Source organism: Paroedura picta, chromosome 4 (assembly GCF_049243985.1).
Source record: "Paroedura picta isolate Pp20150507F chromosome 4, Ppicta_v3.0, whole genome shotgun sequence".
NCBI classification, from domain to species: Eukaryota; Metazoa; Chordata; class Lepidosauria; order Squamata; family Gekkonidae; genus Paroedura; species Paroedura picta.
The window spans coordinates 75,087,878-75,108,419 of NC_135372.1; the positions used below are offsets into that span (position 1 = coordinate 75,087,878).

At 41.8% G+C, this 20,542-nt stretch overlaps 1 protein-coding gene across 8 annotated transcripts in view; it reads right to left on the reverse strand.

Annotated features, from left to right (window-relative positions):
* Positions 1-1,135: 1,135 nt before the first annotated feature.
* The window catches only part of EFCAB7 (EF-hand calcium binding domain 7), a 44,900-nt gene continuing 25,493 nt past the window's right edge, over positions 1,136-20,542 (reverse strand). For all 8 annotated transcript variants that reach the window (XM_077333473.1, XM_077333475.1, XM_077333474.1 and 5 more), the window contains 8 exons: positions 19,121-19,262; positions 17,711-17,820; positions 16,556-16,713; positions 16,244-16,377; positions 7,609-7,757; positions 6,243-6,452; positions 4,883-4,990; positions 1,136-3,219 (listed from right to left, as the gene is read on the reverse strand). In XM_077333473.1, the coding sequence (XP_077189588.1) occupies positions 3,145-3,219; positions 4,883-4,990; positions 6,243-6,452; positions 7,609-7,757; positions 16,244-16,377; positions 16,556-16,713; positions 17,711-17,820; positions 19,121-19,262 (1,086 nt within the window). In that variant the 3' untranslated portion in view covers positions 1,136-3,144. The remainder of the gene's footprint in view (positions 3,220-4,882; positions 4,991-6,242; positions 6,453-7,608; positions 7,758-16,243; positions 16,378-16,555; positions 16,714-17,710; positions 17,821-19,120; positions 19,263-20,542) is intronic.

The following is a 20,542-nucleotide window of genomic DNA, read 5'->3' on the forward strand; positions in this document are numbered from 1 at the left end:
CAGAAAATGCAAGTAACTTTTTTTCAGATAGATTTGCAAGCCAGTGATCATCTCAAATACATTTACAAAGAAAATAGGCTGTTAGATTTCTATTATGGTATACCTGATATATTTATCAACCTAAAGAAATGTGCTGCAGGCATGTTCAGTCTTTGGCACCACATATATCTGTGCACAAACCTTTTCCAAGCTGAAAATTGTGAAATTAAAGTGTAGGTCAAGGCTTACAGATGGATCTTTACATGACATTTTAAGAGTGTCTGTCACAGACCTTGACTTGGACATCAATGCCTTGGCTAACAGAAAACAGCCACAACATTCACACTGACTAGGTAAGCATGTATAGCTAAATAAAGGGATGTCACAGTAAAATATTGTTCCAGAATGGATTGCATTAAAGTTAACATTTCTTTGTTTACCTTTGAATGTTTACTTCTGATCTAAATAAGTAGGTTAATAGTTTTGTTACATTTTGGTTTAAGATGTGGCCCTCTTTACCACTGGGCATGTTAATGCAGCCCCCATGTGACAAAGATTAGGGACCCCTGATCTAAGGTATACCAGGAATGTATCTGTACTACAGATTTAGACCTATTTGAATGTTATAGTCTCAGAAAATTCTGAGAACTGGGGTCTGTGAAGGTATTGTGAAATATTTCTTTGTCTGAGATCATAACCCCCCATGCATAGAACTAGTTTTCAAAGCTCCTTGGATAGCAGCCAACAGGTTATAAAAATATGCAACACAGATGTAGCTTTCCTTCTGTTGAACAGGGACTCAGAAACAAAATGTCAATGCATTTGGTAAGATCATACCTAAAAATAGCTGAAAGATAACATTAAATATGTGCTCCCTTGCTAAAAGCACTTACTGGTTTGGGAGGGTATGGAAGTACTTGGATCCTCAATAAATTTCTGACTCACCATCCCCTGCAAAATAAAGCAAAAGCCTTGACCAATTATTTGGCTGTTTGGCATTTACCAAAAATACAGCTACTACAAAATCACCAGCAACAATTTTATATTTAGTCATGGGCAAAGCTCTTTGATGCAACACTCTTTGAAGTACATTTTAAAAATGCACAGTTGTTCAGATAATCAAGGAGATGCAAGTTCAAAATTCTTAGTCCCCAGGTGATACATAACTTATTTCTTTATTCAGATTCTATCTTGAAAATTTAGGACAACAGAACATATAAAATAGAGATTAGAAATACAATGAACATAATCATCATAAATGTTGCTTGATATTGGCTTAATAATCACCTCAAACAGTTGCCGCAAACAGGATGCTATTACATGTTGCTTAGGCTCTGAATAGTCATCCCAAAAGGAAGTTCATTCTTGTGCACAAGCCATTGAAAATACTTTCACTATATGCATCCTGCAAAGTATAATCAGGCAATCTTCCATCTGCCATACACGGGAACATATTAGATTTTGGAATGCAGCATGCAGATGAGATATGGAAGTTATTAGTCATCCATGGACTTTGTGGACTGAAGCTAGCATCTTCAGGAAGGCAGTGCAAAAGTCCCATAAGGCTGAGAATTTGATGGACCCACACATTCTTGTACTAGCTAAGGTTTTTGTACAGTCTCCAAGAGAAGTGAACGGAGGAGAGCTGAGGCTCCTACAATTTCTATTTTATGTATCATTGTTATTATCATGTTACATTATTATTATTACTGCTGTTATTGTTACCTGTTACCATGTGTTAATTGTATCCTCCCTGTTTTCTGTAAACCGCCCTGAGCCCTCGGGGAGGGCGGTATATAAATATAATAAATAAATAAATAATAATAGACTCTAGATTATGAAGGCGTGATTGATCACTGTCATACACAAAGAGGAAAGCATCACAGCCTGTTGATTATAGGGATTCAACAACCAAACAACAGGACTCTCCACTATACACAGAAATACCTAGGCACATAACAAATTATATTTATGGATCAGGGCAAAGACTATACTCTCTTGATTATGACAGGGAGTTGTGGGACACAAGACAATGGTTTGTGATACAAAAAATGAAGTAAAGTTTATGATACACAAGCCAAATGCATACTCAAAATAAAGGACAGATGCTCATTTTTCAAAACTCAGATCTATCAGGTCACCCACATATTAAAGAGTAATACAAGACTGGACCTAAAGCTGTTTCTTCACTTCTTCTAATAGGCTGAGAGCCTATCAATAGAGCAGTACAACAAGGTCACCCACAGTTCTTATACTAATGTGGGATGTGAAATTAAGGTTGAGAAAGGCATGCTCTTATATGTGCAGCCCCTAATCTTAATTCACCAACCCTCCAACCTCTCTGAAGCTAAAAGAATTAAAGGAGGGAAATGGAATTAGGAAAAAATGCTTCCTTCAATTCTAATTAATCATAACCCAATCTCATCCCCAAACTCTGTAAACTGCAAAGGGCACAGAGCCTGTATAATACTTTGGATGGCTGAAATTAAAGGTGGGAGATGCATCTCATGAAGCATGCTTCTTATTTATGAATTAGACTTGTATATTGCTGCTCCCAGCAAGCTGGCTTGCAGCAGTTCACATAATATAAACATCATATAAAACTTCTAAAACATCTTATGACATACCCAACATACAATAAAATTGCCATAATAAAACATACCCTTACAATAATCTCTACAAACAACAACAATTAACAATTAAACAATTAAGATGGCAGTAATAACAACTCAACTTTCCCCCTATATACTCATAGTTAAGACATCAAGAGGGCTACAAGCATCATACAGTTAGAAGGAGAAAAGGGACAGGGAATAGATACCTGTCATCCAGGCCTGGTCTAATACCAGGCCCCGACCAAGGGGTGGGGAGGAGATCTGATCTTCTTGAAGCATACTTCCCATCCCTCAGGCAATCCATACAACACAGGCACAGAGAGACTGAAATATCCTCCTCTGTTTTACAGCTCAGGTTTAGGTATAGATGAACAGTTTCATGCTCACTTCACTTAGATCTCAGCACCTAGGACAACTGCACCATAGCACAAGAACTGGAATCTATTAATCTCACTCCAATATCTAGCAGTGTCATGCTATTGTGTGTGTGTGTGGGGGGGGGACTTCTCCTTTTTATTGATTGTGAGCCCACACTTGTAACTGGGATAGCTTAAGATAAAACAGAATAAATACAGTTGTATATCCATTCTTCTTGTTCATTCAGTGGCATCACATGCTGACAAACCTGTATATATATAAAAAATACGGGTCAAGGTTATGTTCATATTTAGCATTCAATTGTTATCTGGCATCTATTAACTACAGCATTTCTAACATATACATTATTTTTCTTAATCCGTTTTTGAGTTTTTATTCCATAGTTTCCTTGAGAAACAGGGATAGCTGTATCATTTTTAGCTGAGGTTAAAGAATTATTTTATAGGTAACAGCTCAGTACTACTTACAATAAATAGTCCACAAAGCCACACAAGTTTAACCTTAATGACTAGCTAATATTTTTATCTCTCATGCAAAAGTTAGTATAGCCTAGGAGTTTTGTAAGGAAGGACATTGCTGAAGAACAGGAACAATATCCCTTCTCATACAGTTCCTCAAATGGAGATCTTCTGCTGTTACTCTCAAGTAAATTTACTTGCTGAAGAGGTGGAAACTAAAAAATATATTTAAAAAATGAATGGGTACCAGAACCAAGTAACCTTACATCTTTCTCTTCAAACCCTCAGGTTTTTTTCCAAATCTTGGGAGATGTCTGCACAGCTTCTCTCTCAGGAAATGACAAAATAGCTATGTTGATATCCTTGTATGTGACTCTGTACTAGGTTGTTCATTAAATGAATCATTTGATAATCTTGGGATCCTTATGCCAGCCTTTTTACCATTGGGAAACCTCTGAAACATTCTTCAAGCTTCAGGAAACCCCAGAAATGTTGTCAGCAGGCCACACCTTCCTGTCATACCCCTGGAAGTTACGTCACCAGAAGTGACATCACCCAGACACTCCCATCAGATGGAACACTATCGGGACATTTCCACAGCATGGGAAATGACAGCACACAATTATTTTCAGATTATTTGTGAACAAAACCATACCTATGCTCTAGGCTGGCTGGCAGTTTACTTTTCTTCATCCATCAAAGGGAGCCTGCAGAAAGAGGGCTGGGGCAGGCCTATGCCATTCCGTTACCTACACCCATCTCCAATGCCAGAACTGACCCTCGGTCAGTGAGGATTTGTATGGTCTGGACCATTCACCTTCCCACCCTCTCCAGGACAGTCATTGGCCAAGGGGGGGGGGGGCAGGTCGACATGACCATATACAATCATATCACCCAATAATAAAAAAATAGAAAAAATCAATTAAGTCCCACCCACTCAGTAAAACTCTTTGGAGCTGCTGCAAAACCCCAAGTTTTCATAAAACCCTGATTAAGAAAGTCTGCCATATGCAGAATTGTACAATAAAACAAATTTCATGACAGCGTGCAAAATAATTTAGCCTAATTAAGTGTAAATATTCCAATCATATAAGCATAGCACATTTTAAAAATTCATCCTGTTATATGATTTCTTTTTCTTTATAAAAACATTCATTATGTTTGCCTTTTCAGAATTGCAGAATTATGGGCTGGATTCAAATATACCCCTTTGGGAGTGGATTTTGTGAATTACATTCTCCAGCCACAGTGTCCTGTGCTATGTCCCATGTTATTTCTGGGAGGTTCCTAGTCCTCAGGAGCAGAATTTTGTGTTGTGTAGGGCTTGCAGAAAACCTGGGGGGGAGGGGGGTTGTTGTTGTTGTCTGTTTTTCTCAATCCAATGTTTTCAACCAAGAAAACCTAAATAATTATCTCTGAGCTTAAGAGCTGAGATGTCATGAACAGCATTACCATCATGGATTTGGGTGCTACTTCAATAGCAAATGTGCTGAGTCTTCTGTTATTCACACAATTCTTACTTCTTTCATTGTTGAGGTGAATTATTGTTTTGTCTTCAGTCTGTAAGAGGGAAAACAATATTAATATCAAGATACCTAAACAGTATTAATCAGTAGAACTCCTCATTGGACATAGATCTTGATGTAATATTACTAAAAGTAGTTACTGCATTTATGTTCAGTGCATTATATGTTCCTTGCAATCCACTCCAATCAGTAATTTAGTGGCTGCTTGTGGAGTGAGAAGGGGACAGTTTAATAAACTAGGGTGGATTGTGTGCATTTAATCCTCAGCATCAGCTTAAGTCTGGTGGACTCAGGAATTGATTCCTGAGTCCTTGAGGCTTGATTCCTCACTTCTATTGTACAAACAGGTGTTCACAGTGGCCAGGTCAGCACTTTTCTTTTTATGCCAAGCCTACCAACTAGTCCCTCATTTGGCCTGGCCTGATCTTGTCACAGAGATCCATGCCACGGTCACCTGTAAACTAGACCATTGCAATGGGCTCTTGGGGATACTTCATAAGCTTCAAGTGATCCAGAATGCAGCTGCCAGGCTGCTGACTGTCTCATCTTGGTCTATTCATATACAGCCAATCTTAAGGCAGCTGCACTGATCACCAAATAGTTTCCAAATTAGGTTCAAGGCGCCTTAAAGATTAAATGGCCTAGGACTGGCATATCTGAAGGACTGCCTCTCCCAATATAATTCCGCATATTGCTTGTACTCATCATTGTTCTCGGGAAGCCCATCTTGCTTCCACCAGGATGAAGGAATTTTCCATCATAAACCCATCCTGGTGGAATGCTTCATCAGAAGAGACATGCCCTGCAAGACCTGTCAAGGCTCTGCATGGCATATAAAACAGAACTGTTCTGGAAGGCTTTTAGCTAATCCTTTTATTTTCAGCAGTGTTTCTCTTTGCAATATTTCTAGGTACTGGCGAAATGTCAAAATTTTAACTGTTTTAATGATGAAACTTATGGTTCAGTTATATGTCTTATAAAATGATGTGAATCACCCCAAACCCTGTATTATGGGACAGGGTAGATAAAAACCTAATTCTAATCTAATAAATAAATAAAGTTTATGCACTATGAACCTGGCCTTTAGCTTTATCAATACAGCAATATTTTCAGCTACGGGATACAAGTTGCAGTTCACACCTTGACTACAAGGACCCTGAAATGGAAGGTCCAGAATTAGGTATGACATCTAAGTTTGACATCTTAGGGCAGCGAGCAAAAATACAACTACATATTTCTAAGAAATTATTTTTTAAGGATGATCCATTAATAATGTTATACAATACCTTGTTTTCAATTACAGAAGTGATCCGTGTATCACTCCTATATGTGTGAATAATTATAGTTTCACTGTTATCCATTGGCTTAGCATCTCCTTTATTAACTACATTCATACAAATGGCTTTCTTAAGTTGCCCACCACTTGTTTCCAGACAAATGGGTTTAATTTGGGGTTTGCACTTTTCTGCATAAATATTAATAGAAAAAGGACATGCCTATTGAAAAAGGAAAATACAATCATTATTCCCATCACTGAACTATTTCCTTATCTTTTCCAAAAATTTTGACTATGATACCAAAATTTATTTGCAGATATTTCAAAGCAAGACAATGGAAAATACTGGGAAACAAAAGATTTTGAAAATTACACTGAAAATAATTTTTGTTCTGTACTATTTGGAAAACCAAAACTGCCATGTAATCACAATAACTAGCTTTTAACACAGAATGCTCTTTGCTAGATCTGCACTGGCATAATTAGGACAATGGTCAGTGTAACTGCAACAATTCCTGCACGGATGTAACACTGCAGCACAGTTAAGGCAAAAGGGAACAGGAACATGCAATCCCACAGCTTTCTTCCAATGGCAATCAAATAGCACCAAGTACGAATTGGGCTAAATTTTCAAATTAAACTGGAAGACTGCTTATTCTCATAAGGCCATAGATATATGAAAAAGATAAAACATGCATTCACCCACTGCTGCTTTTCTGTTTGTTAAAACAAACACTTGAGCAATAAGTTATCTCTTAGGCAGTGAGAACTGTCAAAGTATCCCTAAGGCTACTTAAGTCCACAGAGGTCAACAGGCTAAGTAAAGTGTTAACTCTGTTTAGGATTGTACAATGAGTGCAAGAACAGCTACCACCATTTCAGTAGCACAGCCACAATGGAGCAGACCAGGATGGCCTCCCTTGCAAACCAGGAGGCCTGGGAGAGAAGTGCGGTTGTGGTGGAGCGGGCCCGGACAGCCCGGACAGCCTTCCTCAATCTCCCGGTGGTGAAGATGCTGGTGATCACTGTGTACACATAGCAGAGTGCACCCAGATGGTTTATCCCTTGCCGAGTGCCAGGAGGGTGGGGGCAGAGAAAAGCCTCTGACCGAGCCTTAGTGGGTGAGTTCCTTTTCCCTACTGGGGGCATGCCCCCCAGTGAGGGCCAATAAGACCCTTGGCATGTTGTCAGGTAGTCTATGCACCCAAACATTTATATAGATACATTCCTCCCAAACTAGTATGTTAAATCAGAAGCATGTAGACATAATCAAACTGTACAACTGATTCACTGAATCCAATGCAAGAGCCACTTGCATAATGAAGAAAGAATATTAAATATTTTGGCTGTTTATTTTATCCCGTTATCTAGCATACCTCTGTCAACTCCATTGCTTTATTGTAGCCCATTGATGTCAAAGTAATCCAGAGATCACTAAGATCCCCTCCTCGGTCACTGGCTTCCATGAGATTCAGATCCATAAATCCCTGTTTTGTAAGTTCATTGTTCTTTGTTTCAAAATTCTCTATTTTAAAAGAAAACATAAAACTCCTATTTTCACAGGTACCATTGGAAACCATGAAAAGCAATACATAAAGAAAAAGCAAACACTGGCTTCCATTCTTTGTCCTTCCTCTCATCGCTTCCACCCTGGCTTCTGCAGTGGGTTACAGTCACATCATAAACCCCCCATGAAGATAAAAATTGAACAATTAAACTCCCACAGTTACTAAAATATACCCAGCAGCACAATAGACCCTCAGCCCCTTCCCCCCCCCTCACCCAGCACCTCAGGGAGGAATACTAGAGGTACCTGTCTTATAAGATGGAATGTAGATGTTATAGATTTGTATATATAGATTATATGTGTATGTGTATGTGTATGTGTATGGAGTGGTCCCCAATCACTCACGTTTTGTCTGTAACCAAAGACCTGGTGGAAGAGCTCTGTCTTGCAGACCCTGCAGAACCACAAAAGCTACTGCAGCACCCTCAGATCTACTGGGAGCTCATTCCACCATGTTGGGGCCAGGACTGAGAAGGCCCTGGTCGAGGCAAGGTGAACCTCCCAGGGGCCAGGAACCACCAACAGATTAGTACCCCCAGAGCATAAGGCCCTGTGGGGAATATAAAGTGTCAGGTGGTCCCTCAGGTATGTGGGTCCAAGACCGTGAAGGGCCTTGAAGGTTAACACCAGAACCTTGAACTTGATCTGGGCCACAACTATGAACCTATGCAGCTGCCTCAGCTCCAGCTAGATATGGCTCCTCCACCATTTTCCTGTGGGGACCCTAGCAGCTGCATTTTGCACCAGCAGCAATCTCAGGGTCAAGGACAAGGTAAGGCCCACATACAGTGAGTTAATACTGGAGGTGACCGTTGCACTGATCACTGTGGCCAGGTGTTCCAGGAACAGGTAGGGTGCTAGTAGCCTCACCTGCTGAAGATGGAAAAACACCAGATGCCCTACTCTCATATCCTACACTTCCATAGCAAGGGAGGTGTCAAGGATCACTCCCAGATTTCTGGCTGTTAAGCTGTTAAGTTGTACCTTGGCCAGATCAGGCAGATGTGCTTCCTGGTCTGCTCCTTTCCTTTCCAGCCATAGGACTTCCATCTTGGAGGGGTTGAGTTTCAGGAGACTCTGTCTGAGTCATCCAGCTACGGTTTTCCAACACCTGGCAAATATATCCAGGGGGAGTCCGGGTTACTGTCCATGTATAGAGCTGGGTGTCATCTGCATACTGTTGGGTGTCATCTGCATAGAGCTGGGTGTCATCTGCATACTGTTGACAACCCAGCCAAAGCTCCGTACCAGTTGGGCCAGAGGGCACATAAAGATATTAAAATGCATGGGTGAGAGGACCACCCTAAGGAACCCCAGAAGGGAGTTGAAATGGGCATGACAACTCTTCCCCACTGCAACCCTCTGTGTCCTGTTCTGTAGGAAGGAGAGCAACCACTGAAGGGTTGTCCTGTGAATCCTGGTTTCGGCAAGGCGGTGAGCCAAGAGCTCATGGTCGACCATATCAAATGCAGCTTACAGGCCTAACATAACGAGAATGGCCAAACCACCCCATTCAACTTTGCAGACAATACTAAACTGGGAGGGGTTACAAACACAACAGAAGACAGAATCAGAATAAAGGATGATCTTGATAAGCTCAAGAAGTGGGCTCAACTGAATAAAATGAAGTTCAATAGGGACAAATGTAAAGTTCTGCATTTAGGTAGTAAAAACCATTTACACCAATATAGGATGGGGGAGACTTTTTTTTAATAAAATTTTTATTTTATTTTCCAGGATTAAAGATAGTGAAATACAGGCAATCTACATTGTTAGTACAAAAAACAAGAAAAAAGGTTACGCTCTTCATTTAATACATTTTGTTCCCCGTTTCAATCCCATTTATAATATTTAAAGATAGTACAATGCAAGTAGTCTACATTATTGCTACAGAAAAAAAAGTTTATACTCTTGATACCCCGTTTCAATCCCCTTTTAACTTATTTTCTTAGGTAAATCAGATAAGGGCCCCATTGTTCTTGAAAACCCTCTTCTCTTCATTTAAGATTATAAGACTGGCTACAATATTATGGACTTTTACCCAAAGCTTATAGACTTTTTCACGTTTGCACCACATTTAAAAAGAGAAGTCTACTTTGTTACCATCATTTCAACATTTGTTTACATAGTTTTAAACAATTTTAACAATCATAAACAATTTATACTTAACGTGGTCTTAAAGCCCTCCACATTTCCACTAGGGAAAAGAAAAAAGGAAAAAATACAAGACTACTTAGTTGTACGGAAAGAAAAGAAACAAATATATACATGGGTTGTTAAGGTTATTAAGTTATATAAGTGTACATTATTAATACCAAAAATGATAAAATGGAGTCTTCATTAGTTAGTAGAATAAATTCTTCGTTAGTTACATTTACACCTCCTCAGTTAGGTACCTCCTTTTAATTATGCTTTAAGTTTAGGCTGAAAGTCACTACAGAGATATATTAGATAATTCAAATTCAGCTAACATAGGAAATCTAAAACCCCACACTTACATGATAGTATAAACCCATTCCATTAAGTGTCTCCTTTTAGTTAGGCTTTAATTTTGGGCTGGTAGACACTACGAAATTAAATTTAATAATACAAATTCAGCTTACTTAGAAGATCTTAGACCCCAGATTAACTTCTTGTTATATTGCCTATATAGCTACGGAAAGGAGGGAAAAGAGGAAAAGAATTTCAACCACTGTGTCACATTCCGTTCCCCAAGCTTCTTAAGGGGGGTCTCATATCGAGGCTTGTTGCGTCTTGTTGCTCCCATTGACTTATGTTCTGTCCAGTTGGCCTTTGGCTGAGAAAATGCAGTTGTAGTTTTTCCCTCGGAGTATACATCGGTAAATCTTGAAACAGTTGTACCTCCTGGACTCCAATATCAGTACAGATTTTTTTCCAAGAAGCTCCTTTCAATCGATTGCTTTCACCGCAGATCCATATATCTTTTGATTGGTTCTTGTGTACTGTTGTTTTGGAGTGGCTGTATGTCTTCTTAGGTAGGGTGTCCTTATCTGGGCTACAAGGCTCCGACATCCCCTTTTCCATCTCCATAGTTTCAGATTTCTCTTCTGCTGGTAATTTTCCATCTTGTTTAGAGCTATCATCAGCCACTATTATTAGTTCATCATTCCTGTTAGAGACTTCTCCCTTAATGCCTTTAAACTCCATGAGCATATTTTTAAGCAAGCCATCTGTAAATTCTTTCAGGTCTTGGGTTTGTATCTCTAATAGATGAGCAATTTTTTTTAGCATAGACATATTCCAGGCTTAGAATTTTGTTAGTCTTAGGCAATTTTGCATATGTTGTCTCCAAAATATATTTGCAATTTTGCAAATAACCAGTAGAGGTCCTACAGAGTCCTAACGAAAGCAACAGTCTGTTTTGATATTAAAGCAATGTCTCGTACTGGAACAGAGTTCTCGCGAGATCTTTCCACCCACAGCTATTATCTCTTATCTCCGAAAACCAAAACAAATGCAATAATAGCTGTTACTTATTAGTTTGAGTTAATTTAAGTCCTTCTTCTACTTAGAAAAGAGAATTAGCCTGCCTCATATCGAGGTGGCTTCAAGCAGAACCAGAAACGGGGGAAAAAGTAGAGACGAAGAAGCGGAAAAGCATCTCTGTGCGTTGATTGATGTCTTGGAATCTAGCAGATGTCCTCCCCTCAGTTAAATCGTAGTAGAGGATCAAAGTAGATTCGCTTATCTTCCTGTCACTCTAGCTTGCTTAAATTAAAGCGAACAGCTTTCCATGCCGAGAGTTTATTCCAGGGGAGAGGGTGCCGGGGGAAACCCCACTCACTGTTTATAGGCTCGATCTGATGTCTGCCAGATGTTTTCACTCCAGAGTTGTGATGAGTCGAAGGTCTTACAGGGAAGTATCCAATTAGCTTTGAAGATTGAAATAAGAGCTTTGTAGATTGCAGAGTTGAAAGAAGAGAAAAAGATTTTAAAATGGCGGACGGCATTTCTGGACCCTGTGCACACTGAGCTTACGTTCCAGTGGGATATTAATTTCCCTGCGGAACAGAGAGGCCCCAGAGATTCACAAGGAATTCCTGAGAAGATTGTGGGTGGGTTAGCGTACCCAAAACCCGATTCTGTCAATCCCAGCAGCGATTGACCCTCAGTGGAACAGGAGCTCGAAGTATTCGAGCTATCCAAGTACCATGTCTCCGTCTCCTAAGGATGGGGGAGACTTGTCTTGGCAGTAGCATGTGTGAAAAGGATCTAGGAATCTTGGTAGACCATACATTAAACATGAGTCAGCAGTGTGACTCAGTGGCTAAAAAGGCAATTGGGACTTTGGGCTGTATCAAACGGAATATCGTGTCCAGATCACGGGAGGTGATGGTACCGCTTTACTCTGCTCTGGTTTGGCCTCACTTGGAGTACTGTGTTCAGTTTTTGGCACCCCTCAAGGTAAGCAACACCGTCTCCACCCTGTGGCCAGGACAGAAGCCCAACTGGTATGGATCAAGTGCTGAAGCTTCCTCCAAGAACACTAGGAGCTGATCCCCACATCTCCAACCCCCACATGGTCCTTTTAGCACGGGGGGGGGGGAGGGAAGTGCCTTGACCCACTGCACCAGCGGGCCTGATCATGATTGGGACTTCTCAGGTTTCTCAGGTTTTAAATTGCCCATATTAGTATTTTTCTTTTAAGTTGTGTTCCTGTGTTTGACATGTAGACGCTTCCACATCTAATCTGGGCCTTAGAATCCTAGTTTACAGTTTGGGGCAACCGATTAGTCAGTTGCTGCCTGCATTTGGGGATATCAAAGGCAGCTGGAATATATTTTTGCCTGTTTGACCTGAGAAAGGGAGGAGGAGCAAAAACAAATCACCCTACTGACTCTCCAATGACATTTGAAGAAATGATGGGTTATTTATTTATTTATCTTTATATTTATATACCGGCGCTCTCCAGAGTCTCGTGGCAGTTTACAGAAATTCATAAAAACAATAAAATCCCATTAAAAACATTAAAATATAATTAAAACACAATATCGCGATGGCAGATAATAACTCCCCTCCCCCGTCCAGCAAGGTCTATTACTCTCTATCTGGGAGCGAGGAACTTAGTTGATTTTGGCTAGAGATCCACAGCTGACAACGCCTGGAGTCACCCTAGCCTCAACCATATGCCTGGTGGAAGAGCTCTGTCTTGCAGGCCCTGCGGAAAGCTGACAAATCCCACAGGGCCCGCAGCTCTTCCAGGAGCTCATACCACCAGGTTGGGGCTAGGGCTGAAAAAGCCCTGGCCCTGGTTGAGGCCAGGCATATGTCCCGGGAGCCTGGGACCAGCAGTAAATTCATACCTGCAGAGCGAAGAGCCCTGTGGGGGACATAAGCAGATAAGCGGTTCCGCAGATAAACCGGATCCAGGCTGCATATAGCCTTAAAGGTTAAAACCAGAACATTAAACTTGATCCGGAACAGACTGGTAACCAGTGCGGATGGTGTTGCACCGGCTGAATATGGGCCCCCCAAGATGTTCCAGTGAGGACCCTTGCAGCCACGTTCTGTACCAGCTGAAATTTCCAGGTCAAAGCTAAAGGTAGGCCCACGTAGAGCGAGTTACAGTATTCTAGTCTGGAAGTGACCGTTGAATGGATCGCTGTCACCAAGTGTTCGGAGGGCAGGTAGGGCACTAGTAGCCACGCTTGGCACAGATGAAAAAACACTGTTCGAACTACTTTCATGACCTGAGCCTCCATGGAAAGGGAGGCATCAAAGGTCACACCCAAGTTCCTGTCTTCTGGTGCCAGTGTTAATTGCACCCAGCCAGGCATGAGAGACGCGCTTCCTGATCCTGCCCCCTTATACCCAGCCACAGGACCTCGGTCTTGGAGGGGTTAAGTTTCAGGCGACTCTGCCTGAGCCATCCAGCCACTGCTTCTAAACATCTGGCAAATGTATCTGGGGGGAGTCTGGCCAGCTGTCCATTAGGAAGTAGAGCTGGGTGTCATCTGCATATTGATGGCAACCCAGCCCGTAGCCCTGGACCAGCTGGGCTAGAGGGTACATATAGATGTTAAAAAGTGTAGGGGAGAGTATCGCCCCCTGAGGAATTCCACATGGGAGCCTAAAAGGGGCCGACAACTCTTCCCCCACTGCAACCGTCTGTGTCCCATTCCGGAGAAAGGAGACCAGCCACTTTAGTGCGCTCCCTCTAATCCTGGCCCCGGCAAGGCGGTGGGCCAAAATCTCATGGTTGACCTCATCAAATGCAGCCGACAGATCTAAAAGCACAAGAATGGCCGAGCCACCTCGATCCAGCTGGCGCCGGATATCATCCATCAAGGCGACCAGCGCGGTCTCCACCCCATGGCCAGGTCGGAAGCCAGACTGGTATGGGTCCAGGGCCGAAATTCCTTCCAAGAATGCTAGGAGCTGATCCACTGCAGCCCGCTCCACTAACTTGCCCAGAAACGCAAGATGCGAGAGTGGGCGGTAGCTGGTGGAGTCCCGTGGGTCCAGCGATGGTTTTTTCAGTAGAGGGTGCACCACTGCCTCCTTGAGCCCCTCGGGGAAATCTCCCGATGTTAGGGAGAGATTTAAAATTTCCCTCAAGGGGCCTCCTATCCGTTTGTTGCCTGATCTGAGCAGCCAAGATGGGTAGGGATTTAAGGGACAAGTGGTGGCCCTCACTGACCCTAGCAACTTGTCCACTTCAGTTAAAGAGAGCCGCCTGAAGCCATCAGACGCCAACTCCTGTGACAGTCACGGAGCTTCCAGTTCGTAAACTGTATCAATTGTGGCAGAAAGGTCACGGTGGAGCGATAGAACTTTGTCCGCAAAATAGCTTGATAAAGTCACACAGCTCAAATCCAATTCCCTTATCTTTTGATGCCCCTCCTCGAGGGCAGTAAGAAACTTAATCACTCTAAATAATTGTGCTGGGGGTGATTTCTGTGGCAAAAATCTCGTTTTGCTGCTTTCACCACATTCTCATACGCCCTCATAAGCATGCAATGAGTACTTAGCCGCCTCGTCACGGATTTTCCGCCATACTCACTCTACCCGTCTCACTTCCTTCTTCCTCTCCCAAAGCTCCTGGGTATACCATGGAGCCTGTTTGAGGTGAGGGCGGAGAGGGTGCCTATGAGCAGTGTTGTCAATGGCAGCCGACAGGTGGGACTGCCAGTCCTCCACCAAGGCTGCCAGCAAGGTGCCAGAGGGCATCGGGTCCCGCAGAGCATTCAGGAATCTCTGGGAATCCATAAGTCTCCGCGGGCAGACTAAAATGTGTCCGTCACCCAACCAGGGAGGGGGTGGCATCCTTAACCGGGCCTTCAGGGCATGGTGGTCTGACCATGGAATGATGTTATTCGCCACCAGAGCTACCGCTACACGTGTGCCAAAGATCAAATCAAGGGTATGGCCAGCCTGATGAGTGGGACCAGCGACAAATTGTGAGAACCCCAGGTTATCCATGGCTGACACCAGGTCCAGGCCAAGTCCTGAAGGCAATGCGTCCGCATGGACTTTGAAGACCCCCAAGACCAGAAGCTTTGAGTAGTGCAGCATCCAGGCAGCCACCTCCTCCAGCAGGCCTGACAGGGAGTCTGGAGGGGCAGAGGGTGCGCAGTACACCAACCAGACAGCCAAGTTCTCGACCGACTCCCTCTCAAAGCTGACACATTCTATCCCCGGAATCGATGGCACAGGGAAAGCCCTAAAGGAGAAAGACTCCCGGATCAGGACCGCCACCCCCCCCTACCTTGGAGCTGGGGCTGATGCAGGACGGAAAACCTGGGTGGTGCAAGAACTTTCAGGGCGACTGTTTCACCCTCACGTGCCCAGCTTTCCGTCACGCAAGCCAGGTCAACCTCATGCCTTGCGAAGTAGTCTCGCAAGGTCGAGGATTTGTTGTTGATTGACCTGGCGTTGCATAGGATCAGCACCGGTTCCACTGTAGCCCTCTCTCCTACAAATCTGGGGAGAGGCAGAAGATCTGAAGGGCAGTGCCAGTATAGACCAGACCGCCTTCCGTGGAAATTCCATGGATGGGGCCTCCATGGACCTCCGTACTTCACTGCCCCCCTATTATTGGATCTCCTCCCACCGCTATACCTGCCTTGTCCCAGAATTACTGGGATCTGTGTCCTGGGCAGGATCTCTATTCCTGTATCCTCGCGCCCATCCATAGACCCAGTCTGAAGTTGCTACAGGCAGACCACTAACCTAGCTGTAAGCCCCTAGCTGTCTAAACTAACCCACCACCCCAACAACCCTAATCTAATTACAGCTAAAAACCCAACAAACCAGTGGGGTATGTGTCAGGGATCCTGCTGGAATCCAGCAGCTGTCCTCTGACACCTTCTCCACTGCCTAATAACAATTTCTAGGTAAAAATATTCCCTCTCCCCAAGGATTTGAAAAGTCTTTCTCATTGTGTTCAGAGAGGTTATATTTGTAGGCAATTTGAAACTTACGTTTACATATGACCCAAGCTTCTTCATCACATGTCTCACCACTGGTTCTCATTTCAAAGAAGTTGTATTCTTCCAGGTTGACAAAACCATTCCCATCCAGATCAATCATTTCAAATATTTCTGACAAGGCTGTTCTAGAAAGTTGAAGACAGGATAATTTTACAGATAATCTGCTTCCTGTTTCGTTTAATTTGTGGCTCAGCAGCTTTCTTTGGTTGTTTGGGGTGATGAATTATTTCAGCAACACAAAACATTTGCAAAGACATGAGAAAGAGCAAGCCTAAACTTTTTACAAAAACTGCCCTTCCTCACCTGAACTCCTTAGTAAGCGCCAAGCATCCATTCCCATCTTCATATATGAGTTTAGCTTCTTTGGCAATTTGCTTTTTCATTTTCTTGAATCTACAGCCAGTGGTGAAAGGAATTAGCCAATAATCACCAGCTCCAAGTTCTCCTCTCCAACCAAAAGTCTACCGCAAAACAGATACATTACATGTTTTAATTTCTAATACCACCATTATTTTTCAAATTCACAAATTCACTGGAGTAAGTCATTCAGAAGTAACAAATTCACAAAGTATTTGGTAAATAACATATAGATACTCATACCAATGTAGCTCAAACACTATACATTTCCCATGTATACACAAAATAAATCAAGGATCATAACATTGAGGGGTAGTGCCTTGAATGTTAAGGCTTGGACACTGGAAACCTGGGTTCAAACACCCATTCAGAAAGGCTTCACATGACAGGCAGGGATTGCTGAAGCTTGGCATTTATCCTCTGTATGTTTGGAGAGAAGCATATTCTCATAACACTTTTCAAGATATAGTTGTGTATTCTAAATTAAAGTGGTCCCCAACCTTTTTATCACTGGGGACTGGTCAACACTTGACAATTTTACTGAGGCTTGGGGGGGGAGTAGTCTTTTGCCGAGGGGCGTCGCCACTGCCTGAGCCCCTGCTCTGCTTGCTTTCCCGCTGGCGCCCCTAACTTCCTGCTGACCAGCAGATGCACAGTGCTGCGCAGGGGAAAACATTGAAGGGTTGCCCTTGATGTATTTTGACATGACCTATACATGAAACGTGAACAGCACATTATATTTTGTTATTACCCATAAATAAAAATGGACACTCTTACATTAAAATAAGAAGGGTTGTTTTTTATATTCCACTTTTCTCTACCAGGAGTTTCAAAACTGCTTACAATCACCTTCTCTTTCCTCTCCCTACAACAGACACCCTGTGAGGTAGGTGAAGCCGAGAGAGCCCTGATGTTACTGCTCCATGAGAACAGCTCTATCAGTGATGTGGCAAGCCCAAAGTCATCCAGTTGGCTGTGTGTGGAGGAGTGGAGGATCAAACCCGGCTCGCCAGATTAGAAGCCGCCACTCTTAACCACTACACCAAGCTGGCTCTCCACACCAATCCAGCTTCATACAGAAACATTAAAAATGTCCCCAACCTCTTTATTTCGTAGTTCAGTGAAGTTCACAACTTTTAGTTTTTCCTCAGTTTCGTTTTCGTTTAAAATATACAAAGCAGTGTCCACTGCTAACCATGGAGAACATTTTCCTGAAAACAAAAAAGTAGCAAAAAAATTGTTTTAATTAAAAAGAAAACCTTAACTCAGATATGCAGTTGAACTTAGATAGAAATCTAAAATTAATTCAAAAGCTTGGCTCCAGAGGCAAAGAAACAGAAGGAAAGTCCCAACTAGCACTGTAAATGCTGGTGGAAGAGCCTGCTTAGCAGTTCTGAGCTACAGATACAGAAGCCTTTATTGGCATAATGAACAATACAAGTGGAGAGATACAAAGTAATAAAATTTAAAAAAATCAAGCAAAAAAATCCAAGTTTTGTTAAAAACAAGGAATTAATTATAAAAACTTTGCCTAAAAATGCTGCAATGCAGACGATTTGAGCAGGATCCTTGCTATCAAGTAATTTATTAACTATTACAGTTTCATCACAATGGAATTGAAAGGAGGACAGAATGTCAGATATCACATAGCGGTATAAAGTAAATTTGGGGCAAAACAAAATAATATGAGGAAGAAGATCAGGGACCATATAACCATATAACCATGAAAACATAGTCTCTCCACTAAATGAATACAGTTAAGCCTCCCTGAGAGAACGTTCTGAGCTACAAGATGGAGCTTGTGTAGCAATTCTTACTTGGGAAATTTGTACAAGCTGAAAAGCATGTTTGGACTGATTTTTACTTTTCTTGAATAACACTGTAGGACAAGCTTTGAAACAACTCTTTCTTGAGCTACCTCCCGTATGTAGATGAGTATTTTTGAATCCAAGTATGCAAGCTGGGTTAAGTGAATCATGATTCTTGCATCTTCCTTCACTTTCCTCTCCCAGCAGTCATTTCTGTCCCCGAGAAATCTGATTCCTGGAGTTACGGAAACTGTATGTGGGCTGGAGGGCTGCAGTGAGGAGGAGAAAGGGGTCAAAATTACTCCATCTTCCCTCCTTTGTCAATGGAATTCCACTGACAGAAGAGGCAGGAGGTGCTTCACCTCCTTCACACTGCAGCCATTGACCCAGGAGCCAGTGTGTCTGAGATTTGAAATGGCTGCTAGAGGAACTGGGGAAGATATCCCCTTCTGTGGATTAATCTCTGGATCCAGTCCATTATGTTTTGGAGATTGTTATTAGAAGGTTTCATATGCAAGGGAAATTGTTAGCATATAAAAATGTTGCATACATTTATTTTTTAAATCCTACAACTGAATTAATGTTTTTAACTTTTTGCTATGTTCTTGTTAAATTAGACCATTCACAAATCACTCACTGATCACCTCATAAGCTGATTTATCACTCACTTTCCCATTTCTGGAAAAAAAATAAGTATTCTTACCTTCCATTTGGCTAAAACATACAGGCTTAATGGTGATACATACTGTTGATCTCTGAGGTAACAATAACTTGTATTTATGACTAACTACTTCATCATTGTCCTCCAAGAAGAAACATCCTTTGGAATATGCACAATGCCATTCCTAATGACAAATCAAATGGTTAGCACATTAGAAGCTATACGACTCTCAGTAAAGCAGTGGACTTTGATAGTCACTCACAATACTCTCTCTTGGCTGAGTGCTTTTGGCACTGTTAAAATGTTCACGCTTTCCCTCCTTTTCTTTCTTTACAGATGATCTGCTAAACCTGTTTACTACATGCAGTTTTATATAAAAGCTAATTTTGCCTTCAGATAAATTGGGAAGTTTAAGTCTAATTTATGTATTTAAAACATTTCTCTTCCACCATCTCTTTGGACTCTACATGGTACATAATGCAGTAACCAAAACACAAAGGCATGAATGGACAAAATTTAAACAGATTTCAAAAAATTTCCAATTTAAAAGCATTCAGTAATATAAATAACTTGAACGTAATGACTTTGTTGATAAAGCAAGATCTGAACAGAGATATCCCAGCTCACAGTCTCTGATTCACACTATATTTGTCTTCTGCACTTAAATGTGGTTAACATTTCAAACAATACAAGCAATTACCACAAGCCAGAGGAATCTGACAACATCTCAAATAGCAGAATGGATTATTTTGCGTTCATTCTACAGAAAACATAACCACACTGTGGCTAGCACGTACAATTCTGTAGAACCCAAACTCTAGCTTGTTATGCTTCAAGAAGGCATAAGGTGGTGCTACAGTCTCTAAAAAGAGAAATGGGCTGGGGAAGTATAATGTTTCTTATTGCCGTTTGCACATCATATTGTTTTCAAAAGTGAGTAACATGGGACACACAAAAGGTTACACTGCTAATGAAACCACACATTTACCAAAACTATAATATTAAGCAGTGAAATGGACACAATTTCAGCTTAGGGCAGAATCCATTTGGCATCCCCCTAAGTCATTTTGACTGAGATTCTTCATAAAAGGTCCATTGAAGTGAACAGTGCAGTGCAATCGTGGTTACTTCAGCAAAGAAGGCTTCTTTTCCACTGTAGATTATTACAAAAATAAGAGCATGGAGAAATATAATTTCCCTGTGCCTTTCCATATTTCTCTGGGTTTGTTTTGAAAATCTAATTCCTACATGTGCTATTCTGTACAGTCTATTTGCAACACACTGCAGCATGGAGGACTACAGGTTATATAGCTCACTCTTTTATATATTAATGATGATTAAACTCTGTTTCACTGCAGGGCAGTGAATAAGAGCACCTTTAGGTAGTTTGCAGATGCATATGTGTATAATTTATCACATGCAGGCCCAGTTTATACGCCAGAATAACTGGAAGAGCTCCTATGT